The sequence below is a fragment of the Fukomys damarensis genome, unplaced genomic scaffold (genome assembly GCF_012274545.1).
Source record: "Fukomys damarensis isolate Sample0158 unplaced genomic scaffold, DMR_v1.0_HiC HiC_scaffold_16, whole genome shotgun sequence".
Taxonomy (NCBI): domain Eukaryota; kingdom Metazoa; phylum Chordata; class Mammalia; order Rodentia; family Bathyergidae; genus Fukomys; species Fukomys damarensis.
In genome coordinates this window covers 93,289,711-93,301,621 of record NW_022900928.1, presented here as the reverse complement: position 1 = coordinate 93,301,621, position 11,911 = coordinate 93,289,711, and the positions used below count along the sequence as shown (strand labels likewise).

The following is an 11,911-nucleotide window of genomic DNA, read 5'->3' as shown; positions in this document are numbered from 1 at the left end:
CCTTTCCACCTTATGTGCCAACTCCTCTCACCTGCTCCAAATTTCATAAGCTTCCTGGCTCGGAATTTCCTCAAACCGGCCACACGATGGCGCCCCTACCCGAGGTTGCCGAGTAGAACGGACTCCTTGGAGTCCACAGGCCTTTTCCACCGACAGAACTGGCTCTTATCCAGGCTAGGCTTGGATCCCTCACGACTGATCCTGCAACTTTCATCAAACAATTTCAGCTTTTGACTCAGTCTTATCAATTAACTTACCATGATCTCTTTGTCATCCTTACCAATGCTTTAACCCTTGAGGAGGGCAAAAGGATGCTGGACCAGGCCCGTGCCCACGCAGATTAAGAATATTTGACAAATAATCACCACAAAGTAGGTGCTGCCACCATTCCAGAGTGAGACCTAGATTGGGATTACAACTCCGAGGTGGGTATCGATGCCCGGGACAGGTACACTAATTGTTTACTCCATGGGCTACACAGAGCCACCATGAAATCCGTAAACTATGACAAACTTAATGAAATCATACAGGACAAAAACGAAAACCCCTCTTCCTTTTTACAAAGGCTAGCCAATGGCCTTTGTCAATATACCAATCTTGATCCTGAGTCTGTGGATGGCCAGCGGCTGGTCATGATGCACTTTTTTCTCTCAAAGCTATTGCAACATTGGTCTTAAAAAAAAAAAAAAACTTGAGAAAGGACCCCTAACTCCTCCTTCCAAGGTTCTGATCACAGCACTTAAGGCTTATCATGGCCGTGATGACATCAAAGCAAAAAAGTATCAATTACTGGCACAGGCCATCAACCCTACCCATGCCACAATGGCCTCATGACAAGGGACCCTTAAATAAGGGACCCTCTCACCCACCAGGACCTTGCTTCCAATGTGATCAGGAAGGTCACTGGGCCAAAAAATGCTCAAACCCCAAGCCTCCCACAAAGCCCTGCCCTCAGTGCAACACTGGGGTTTTGACTGCCCCCTGACACCCATCTGCCATTGGGCCACCAGCCCCTCCGTTCCCCCAAATGACCTCATTGGTCTTGCAACAGCAGAGAATCTTTGAAGGGGCCCTGGCCTAGCTGGCCCAACACGGATTACCACTCAGGAGCCCAGGGTGACTTTCATCGCGGAAGGTAGGATGATCAACACTTTCTACTCAACACTGGTGCTAGTTTTTCTGCACTGCAAGAATATGGGGTCCCACCTCCCTGTCTCAGACCTCTATTGTTGGAGTAGAAGGTCAAAAACAACGCCCTCAAAAGACTCCTCTCCTGTCATGTACAATTGGTGACTTCTCATTTCTTCACTCCTTCTTAGACCTCCCTTCCTGCTCCGTTCCCCTATTGGGTCAGGACATCTGTCCAAAATTGGAACCTATATCCATTTCATGACCCAAGACCCCTCCAGCACTCTGACATCCTCCCTTTGCCTTTTGTTGTCTCAGGCTATCAAACCCCAGACTCCATCATCCAAATGGCCTATTGACCCTGCCCTAGTAAATCCTCAGGTGTGGGACAGTCATTCCCCCTCAGTGGCCAAATGCCCTCCAGTTAAGATTTTCCTTAAAGATCCTATAAAACTTCCAACTCATGCTCAATAGCCCTCCCTCATTCCAGCTTAAGACAGATTGGATCCAATCATCAAAAATCTATTATAAAAGGGTTTCCTGAGGCCTACCATTTCCCCACATAATACCCCCATCTTAGTGGTATCTATCTTTGGGATTGGATTGGCCTCAGCAGCCCCTTCCAACTGTAACTTTACTTCTAGGTGTTTGCTCATATTGGCCTATTACCTGATAATCTTATTCATTGCCATTATTATTTGCTGGAGCCAATGGTTCCTCTCCTGCTTCTGTTTTCTCTCCTAAACCTTACCCAAGCCAATGGACTTTTGTCGTGCACCTTGACTCACTCCCAGCCTAACTCAGTCCTCCTTCAGACCCAGACAGGATCCCCAGACATTACTTTCCAGGTTACTTTATGTCAATTCTTTGACCAAACCCCATCAGATTTCTGCAGCACTTCAGACTGATTTCTGCCATCCTTTCCGTTTTTACCTATGTCCCACCCTGGTCCCACACACTGCCATTCACGCGGCCAGTACACTGTGCCTCCTGGGGCTGTGAGTCCTTGGCCCCATGGAAGCCAGCACAGTCAGATCAACATATTTGTCTCTCCTCTACATCGTTAGAGGATCCTCAGCCCTTTAATTTTAACATCACAAAGATCCCACTGATCCATCGTGGCAGCCTGGAAGGAAGTGGGGTCTTGGGCTCTATGTAACTGTGCAGTTCACCTTCACTTGTAGGCCTTGGGTACCCAGGACCACTCTACCTCCACCTGTTATCCAGGTCATACATAATATATCATCAGAGCTACACCACTTAGACCAACCCCTTGCCCAACTACAAGTCAACCTGGATTGGTCAGAGAAAAAATTGTCACTCTGGGTTTTTGAATCTCTCCAGAGGACCTTCTCTTGGTTATCTAACACCCCCTACTGCGATAAGGGCTGCTGGATAGGACTCAACAGCCATGGACTACTATCTATCACCCCAAAGGCTTGGCCCCTTCCCTGGAATCATTCGCTCCGCTTGACAATGAGCCCAATACAAATTGTAAGCCAAAATTTTCGTTTGGTCACCCAGGCCCCAGTATGTCTCAATCTTACAGGAGACATCAGCATACCAGTGATAACAATATCCAATTGTGCCAACATCACCCATTTATCCTTAAACAGTTCCCTCTCCAACATAACCATAGTATGTGGAACAACTGTCTGGTCGGGAATTAATACCTCTTGGAATGCTCTCTGTACTCCATTCCCCTTGGCCCCCAATTTACATATAATACCAGGAAATGAAGGAGTCCTTGTTCTGTCTAGGATGGCCTGAGCCCAACAAGAGAGCATTACAGGTGGCCATTATGCCTCTCATAACAGCACTGGGCAAAGCGGTAGGTGTAGCCACAGGAACCGCATGTTTGTCCCACTCCATCATACAAGGGAAACACCTGACAGAACAACATGAAGAAGACATTACCCAACTTCCTAAGGCGATTCTTGCACTCCAACAACAGGTGATCCTACAGAACAGGTGAGGCCTTGACCTCTTATGTGCAGAAAAAGGAGGACTTTGGTTAGTTCTTCAGGAAAACTCTTTTCATTAACCAATCAGGAATAGTAACCGATCAAATCTGCCAACTTCAGGAAAGCCTGGAAGAGCAATGTATGAAACATGACTCAGGAACTAATGTGGGACTCACTAGCTGACTCAACAATCCTCTACTAACCTCTTACTTCCCTTTACGACTCCTCTATTGTTCATCCTTACTTTGTTAGCAGTTGTCCCCTGTGTTCTCCGTTTTATTCAATCCCAGGTAGCTGCCTCTCTGCTCAAGTCTCCTGACAGTTGCTCATCAGTTGATACTTCAAGCTGAAGACCTGAACAAGACCACTGTGTTCACCAACCACCAGATCAAACATCGCTCAGATCCTCAACCTGGATTAAACACTTCCTGAACGATCTTTGGATTAATATTCTCTGGTTTGCTCCCCACCCTTGTCCTGTTACCCACATAGCCACCTGGGTCACTAACACATGGCTCCAAGGAACTTTAACAGATTTCAGCCCAACTAAAATCATAACTTTCACCTTTTTTACTCATTTTATTAACCCTCCAACCTAATCCATAGTCCCATACATCTCAGGATACTCCTTTAGACTAAAGGATGCCCTCAGGACGCCCATTCTGTGCCAAAACACAGGGTCCAAAATTTTCCAAGCTTCCCACCCAAAATTACTCCCATATGATTGGGCTTTAATAGCTTGCCTTACATATCCTCAACACTGTATCTACTGCACACAGGAGATTGTCTCTGTTCTAAGGGGGCCAGCACAAAGAGAACACACTAAGGCCCTACTCCCATGATACTGCACTGTTCATCGGGAAAACTGGGAATTCCTCCAACCCCTCCCAACGCTGTCAAATATCCACATGAGTTTCATTAAAAACCAATTGGCCCATACAGGGACCTGGCATCTCTTGGTTACCCCCTGGCTCAGGCATTCCTCTCCTGGTCCACCTGTTCTGCCATGAACCTGCCTTCTCAAAAGGGTGTACTCTAGAAGATCCCCTTCAGTCAGAATTTGGCCTTTATTATGTTCCCATCTTCTTTGTACTGGTCTTTCTAGACAGTATAGAAGGTCGACCACTTCCTCAGGTCATCACCGAAGTCCTCTGAGACGGGCTACACAGGGCTCGAGACGATCTGATAGGGCCTGGGTATGACAACATTGGGCGGCCATATGTGGGCCTCATACAAATTATCTTCCACCCTTTTCCCATCCCCGACTAACCAATTTGTGTGCTTGGACTCTTCGCAGGGAGCCCTACCAACAATTCCAGTGAGAATGCTACTGCTGTCAACAATTAAACATTCATAAAGGACAACACAGCCGGCCGTGCCTCACACCTGCCCCTAGACAGTCTTGTCGCCCCCGTGTCAGCAGAAGTAGTTACACAAGACGGACTCACCGCCCCTGGCGTGTAACATGTGCCAGCTGCTGTCTCCATCTAAACCAAAAAAGGGGGAATGTTAGGGACCTGACGCCACCATCATGGTTTTGTATTTTCCCAGTTCTTTATGTTCTTAAAATGATCTCATAGTCTTAAATTTCCTTCTCCCAAGGCCGCAATAGCTCAGAGAAGTGAAGTTTAAGGCTGAGTCCATAAAAGGCAACCTGGCCTGCGATAGGTTAAAATAGCCCACCTGCTCACAGACAGGCAACAGCCCAGCCCAAAACCAGTAAAAGGACCATCCTTTCTTTGTTTTCTCTCCCTCCCTCTCTCTGATCTGCTCTCCTGAATAAAGTCTCCTGAACAAAGTCTCCTGTCGGACCTTTGGTCCCCTTGGTGTGTGGCCTTTTTGTTGAGCGTTGCTATTCCTCTTCATCAATGATCATCTTTAACCTTGGCTCAGAAAACATGAAACAATCTCCTATTCTTTCATATTAGAATATGGATGAGAATTTTTAAACAAGCAATAATAAGAGTCCAATGAGCTTGAAAGTTTATGCTCTAACACACTTTATGGTTTCCTATTCATTGCCAAATTTACCTTTCTGCATATGTATATATGCAATACACACACTTAAAATATTTGGGGTGAGGATATTTTCAAGGCTCTTTAAAAAATTGGGTATATTCAATTTTTTCATTATGTTTATTGGTACATTTAAAGCAAACAATACAGTGATTATTCAATTTTTAATTTAATAATTAGGTTCCACACTAACTCATTAAATTGCCCTGAACTTTGTAATTAGAAACTGTCTGCCAGATTAAGGGCACAGCATATTGACAGATATTTTAGATATTTAAAACTGCCTATCTAAACTTAGCCCAAACTTGACCTCAAATTTGCTACTAGTTAGATAAAAGCCATCTGAAATATAATTTGTGTTCCTTCATATAGGTACAAAAATCATCTTTTTACTTATATATAAAACAACAAATTTGTACTTTCTTTGTTATTGTACAAAGCATAATGTGGTAGAGTGCTCATTTAATTTTAATTACTAGCCTGCTACAAATATTCCTACTTGTACTCTGAGCAACACTGACGATAAACAGTGTAGTAACCATTGTTATTCTAATTTTTCATCCTGAAATTCTGCTTTGTTTTCATAGAATAAAAGTTTTTTATATTTTCTTTATTGATATCTACTTGTATTACATTTAGACAAAACACTTTTAAAAAACAAAAAGGTCTTGGCATTTTTCTTTTTAAAGCATCACAACAGTCTATGAATATGATTTCTTCAGCCTGAATGTCACAATATACATTCTTAACAACTAAAAGTAACTGACTATCTAGTATAAGCTAGCATTTATAGTTTTCTAAATGGTGTTTAACACAATAAAAATACAATTTAACCTTGTACCTACTTTATTCTGGATCCCAAATATAAAACACATTCTCTTCTAATGTAACCTTCACCACACTACATGTTGCAAGATAATCTTTCCTTTCACCAAAGCAGTGAGCAAAAGTTAAAGCATTTCAAACAAGAAAGTCAGCTGTTAATGGAAATCAAGTGTCTTAGAAAGGGTTTTAAATGATGCCTTCTTTCCTAAAAGCAAAGCCAGAGCTCTGAGTGGAAGAGGTTACAGAAAAAGTTAACATAGAAGTCCTGAGACCACTATCCTTTATAATCTCTGTTCCTCACTCAGACTGCAGATGCCCATACCACATTTTTCTAATAAAACTATGTACTTTAGCATAATGGTAACCCTCTGTGTGTCTCAGTAGCTGTGCTGAGGGAATACAGGAAGCGATCTTTGTGTTCACCTACTTGGTACAATGAACGGCAAGGCGCATGCACATGTGTCAAAGTGTGAAGAGTCAAGTGTTACTGACATTATGCACCATGTTACATTTTTGTGTATTTGTAATTTATTTTTCCTGGTACTTAGGGATCAAACTTAGGGCCTTGCGCTTGCAAGGCAGGTGCAGTGCCATTGAGCTAAATCCCCAGCCACTATACTTTTTTATTAAATGTTTTCTTTTGACTTGTAGAACTAGCCCAGTACAATTAGTACAATATAGCATGAAAATCCTCTTTTACACCTTTGGGATGAGGTTGAAAGTGAGTCATTAGGTAATTTGGCTACCAATGATGACATGGATCATTTAAGCCAAAGAAGTCAGCACGAGATCACAGATAAAGATGTACAGAATGAAGACTTTGTTTCAGATGAGGAAGCAAACAGTAATGTAAATAAATATTTAACTAGCCAAAGTGCTATAAAATGGTCATGTCTACCTGAACATTCCAATGTTAGAACTAGATCAGAAAATGCAATCACGTTCTTTCCAGGGGTGAATCCTATTGCATGCAATACCAACAGTGATTCAATGCTGGAAATTTTTTGTAAGGACATGCTACAAGATGTTGGAAATACACTAATAATGAAATACAAGTAAAGCATTCTATATGCCACCGATTGTAATCCTCAAAAACATTTATCGTGATATTCACACTATCCGAACTAAAAGCCTTCATAGCAGGACTTTATCATTCTAATTGTCAGAATGATTGTGATAATGACAGATGATTGAGGCAAGACTATTTCTGTGGTAGAGTTTTATTTGTAAATCTCATTGTATTTTATATAGGAATTTCTGTTTAGATTTAGTAAGCAAACAGTTAATGTAGAAAATGTTATTTATGCTAAGCATTTGTTACATAATTTATATTTTATTGATGTTTCATTTTTCTGCTAAGTGCACACTGTATAATAGAAAGCTCCTGACAAAAGAGGAAGGCAAGAGAGGTGACAAGTATGGCCTACTAAACAGGGAAGGAGAGCTAAGCACACGTGCTGTCAGTGTTAGCTAGACTTGTATATGGAACATGTTTTGTCATGTGTGAGGACTGCCTTAAGTGTGATAATTGGAGTAAAGATTATTTCTGCAGCAGAGGTTTGTATTTTCATTGTAGTTCACATTGGAATTTATTCCTGCTGTTATGTTTTAGATCTTGTAAGCAGGTAGTTGATGTTTATTCTAAACACTCATATATTAAAATTTAATATTTTATCTTGATATTTTATTTTCCTGTTACACATTATAAAAACTCAAAATTAAAATACTTTATCCATACAAATGCTTCTAAAAAATAAATGTAGGTGCTACATACCTGCCCTAATGCACCTTTCAAAAAATTTGCTGTGATGCTCTGAGTGCATCACCAACTCTTGATTCTCATCTGGTGCCCCATTATGGTACAAAGCTCCCCACACAGATAAAAATTTCCCTGAATAATAATAATGGTGGCTCACTGTGCCTCCAATTTACAAGTAATGTGGTTTAGGTCGAGCACACGCTTTCTTTCCTTTTGGTAATACAGATATTGGGGACATTCTATGGAAAGGGCCCCGGTGACAACCTGATCAGCCTCTGGTAAAATCCTGGCAGGGTCTTCAGTGTGCTTCCCCGTGACAGTACTTCCTACTTGTATCACAAGTTTGATTGCTGGTCCTTTGTGACTTGACTAAGAGAGGACTCTTGGAGATGGTGACTGGTGTTCTTCAGTTCATGTCCCAAATAAATACCTTTTCCCTTCACTGATTTTACTTCGTGTGTATGTGTGTGTGTGTGTGTGTGTGTGTGTATGCATGTGTTTGTTTTGCTGGTGTAATTAATCACGAATACTGCTACAGGCTGAGTTCTCAGATCCTGGAGTAGTTTAGAGGATCCCCAAAACAAAGAGGAAGGTAATTTTTTTCCCCACTGAGGATGTGTCAATAAGCTATCATATAATGATCCTGTTAATCTGGATACTGATCCTTTGAAACCACCATCAATACGGCTAGGAAAGAATTAGCTCCCACCAAAGCTTTCTACCAAGTCTGTCCAGAAAGTCTAGAATGAAGTGGGATAGGAGGTGGACTACTGAAGGTAGTGTTAGTAAGTATTATTATTACTTAGTTATCTAGAAGTAATATTAAAAAAGAAATAAAATGTTACATATGTGCACTGATAAAATGAGATCACAGAACTTCTTGAACATGTAAACCTGATCTTATTTGACAAATATCCCTGCAACATACGAGAGGATTATGGTATTGTGGCTAGGAAATGATATGGATTCTCGGGTGAACTGAGTTCCACTTCAAACTAGCTGGGTAACCAGACAAGTTGTCACTCAATGTCTCTGAATCCTTATTTAATTGTGAGATTTATCAATAATAGTTCCAAGAAATTTCTTCCAAGAAATAAATTAATGAATGCAGGTATACATGAAACTGCCACTTGTAAGCTCTTAAAAGTAGTTGTCTTTCTGTAAGGTTATCATTACCAATTTATTATCTTGGGCAATTCAATCTATTATTTTAAAGACTATTCTTCTGGGAGCAGTTTTGTGTTCACAGCAAAACTGAGAGCTGTCCCTTATCCTTACCACACCCACATGTTCAGTCTCAGCATCCTTCACCAGAGTGAGAGTTGTCACCACTGATGAAACCGAGTTGACACGTTACACTATGGTTCACTCTGGATATTGCACATCTTGTGGGTTTGGACAAATGTATAATATCATCAATCAAGTGTTATAATAACATCACACAATCTATTTTCATTGCTCCAAAAACTCCTTTTTATAATATTTTTTGTGCTAGGATTAAATCAGCACTCCAGAGGTTGAGGCAGCAGGATCACCATGAGGTGAAGGACAGCCTGGGCTACATAGTAAGTTTAAGGCCAGAATGAACTACATAGGAAGACCCTGTTCCAAAAAACCCAAAACAATCAATCAAGCAACCAAATGATAGATCGTTTTTAAACACCAGTTTTCAAACATGTGTTATTTTCACTCCTAGGCTCTTAAAAGTAGAGAAAGTGCATATAGCTTTCTGGGAAAGTTTCTACAACCATGAAACAATCTTATGAGCATCGAATATGTTTTAGCCTAGTTGGAAACCAAAATATTAGAGTAGGTGTTGGTAGGAAATGGGTCGATGTTCTGAGGCTAAATACATTTGAGATACTAAGGTAAATTCTATTTTTGGCACACTTGAACTGATACTGCACACAGTGGGTTTCCAAATTTGAATGTTGAAATTTCAAAAACTCTTTTAAAAACAGAAATATTTTGTATGTGAAGACTCATGAAAGAATAGTGCTTCCCCGCTCTAATTCTAAAAAAGGATTAGATGCTGCTTCATATAAACCATAGAGAGGACCTGCTAAGGACTAAGCATACCAGGATGAGTGGCCATGGTATACAGTTCTAGAAGATTACATGTTAACAGGAATAAGCAGAAAAATTCTAGCAGAATCATTTTCATAAATCTCTGCAAAAAAAGTACAAAGGAAGGAATACTTAACACCTTCAGATGGGGCACTGTGACAGGGAGGACTGGTGAGGGCATCCCATGGTGGGGAGAGGTGAATAAGGAGAGACACAGAGGCCCCAGAGAACAGAGCATAATACAGCAGAGGTGATGCAGAAACCATGGAGGCACGTGTGCCTCACTTGGGACTTCTCACATGTAAAGGGCAAAGGCTCTCCCTTTCTAAATGCCTTAAATAGGTTAAATAAATTCAAATGACACAGTCTTCAAAAATTGCAGATGATAATCAAGTCAACGTGAAAGGGCTATGATTGAGGTGAGCATAAGAATTAAGTTATATTCAAGAGATGCTTTCATTTGATGTTCCCCTGGCAGTCTCATCATTCCCAGTGAGATGCTAATAAAGGTTAGACAGCTAGTTTGAAGAATATAATGTGAAGAATCTGTCACTCAGTTGTCAATGGGAACTGCCTGTCTATAATTCCCTCAACAACAGCTATATACCTCAGCGTATGTTAATTAGTCTTTATGCTTAAGCCTAAAGATTTATTACACTCAGGTTTTTGTTTTAATTACTTTTAAAAGACATATATAAATAAGTGGAGTTGAACTTTCTATATTTGCAGTTCCTTCTGTTGGCATGATAGTTCAACTTGCTACTTTTTAAACAATTTCTACCAGTTCAGTTTGTCATTGTCTCTAAATTAATTTATTTTACCATAACTGAAAGTTGTTGGCATGTGGCTGGGAACAACTGGAAAAAAAGATACTACTAAGAACACAAAACAATAAGATTCATGAGATTAGGCAGAACAATGCAGATGTTTTTGACAGCAGACATTCTGTGACATACATTTAAATAGAAAAGAATCCAAAGCTTTATCCAATTCAAAAGGATACAATAAGTGATCTTGATTATGAATTCAGTTATATTCATAAATTACATACTTATGTAAATGAGCTGATTAAAATATTTTTAAAACATAAATTTAATAAAAAACAATAGATATTACAAAGCTCATAAACAAATTTAGAAAGTAATTTAAGCCAGCTTAAAACACCAGTTAGCATTTCTGGAATCCTTGCACATATACATCACTGTTTGATCATTTAAGAGAAGTCAAGGTTATAAAACATTTATTTTCACTGTGGTAGTAAAACTTCCACATACGTAAAAAGTCACAACTCAAAAAACAATTGCAGGTTGTTCAAGAAAAAAACCACTGTACTGCTTATATGAAACTAAAAGCTAAATGTACACTATTAATAGCCAAGATTAAGTATTAGTTATTTGACATGCTATATTTACTTATCCTCCAGCTCCATCCCCCATCCTCACCACTTGAGAATCAGATTCCATCTTTAAGTAGGAATTACAGTATAAGCATTCTCTTTGTAACAGAGATTTTTTGTGAAAAAAATCATCCCAGTTAAATGTTGATTAGAAGCCAATTTTTGATTATTTTTACTGAGAAAAGTTATACTGAAATCCAAATCCCCAGTTTCCTTACAATGTAACTAAAATGCAGGAACAGCTGTTGTAATGAGACAAAAATGATGAGCCACTTTTCTCACATATACTCTTTCACATTTTATATTTACAAAAAAACCCACACTGGTTTAAAAAGTTAAGTTGTTTTATTTTTGTGCATTGAGAAAAGCCTTCAAAAATTTGGATAAGGCCTTTAACACTATGAAATGACAATAAGAAAATAGCATTAAGCACAAGCTTAATTAAAAATATTCAACAATTCATGTAATTTGCTTTTTTTTAAAAAAAACATCTTTCCCAGTTTAGAGAAGGAGACAATAAAAGAAGACAAGACCTAATTGGACATCTTTCTCTCTGCTCCCTAAGTTTATAGGGCTGCAACCATCTTGTTATATCTGTAGTTGCAAACTGGTGGTTCAGTAACAACCAAGCTAGCAGTCTTATTCACTATTTATCCTCGGGTTTGATGTAATCCTGGTAATCAAGCCTTTGTAACTGCAGGGTTTTGGGTGCCCCAGTTTTCCTGACCACCAATTTAATATGATACAATTCTCTTC

General features: G+C 39.8%; 1 protein-coding gene across 13 annotated transcripts in view; it reads right to left on the bottom strand.

The window, feature by feature from the left end:
- The window catches only part of Tpk1 (thiamin pyrophosphokinase 1), a 360,539-nt gene that overhangs the window by 181,923 nt on the left and 166,705 nt on the right, over nucleotides 1-11,911 (bottom strand). For 10 of the 13 annotated variants that reach the window (XM_010638565.3, XM_010638576.3, XM_019209683.2 and 7 more), the window contains one exon: nucleotides 4,541-4,579. The exons of the other annotated variants lie outside the window; for them this stretch is intronic. In XM_010638565.3, the coding sequence (XP_010636867.1) occupies nucleotides 4,541-4,579 (39 nt within the window). The remainder of the gene's footprint in view (nucleotides 1-4,540; nucleotides 4,580-11,911) is intronic. 13 annotated transcript variants of the gene reach the window in all.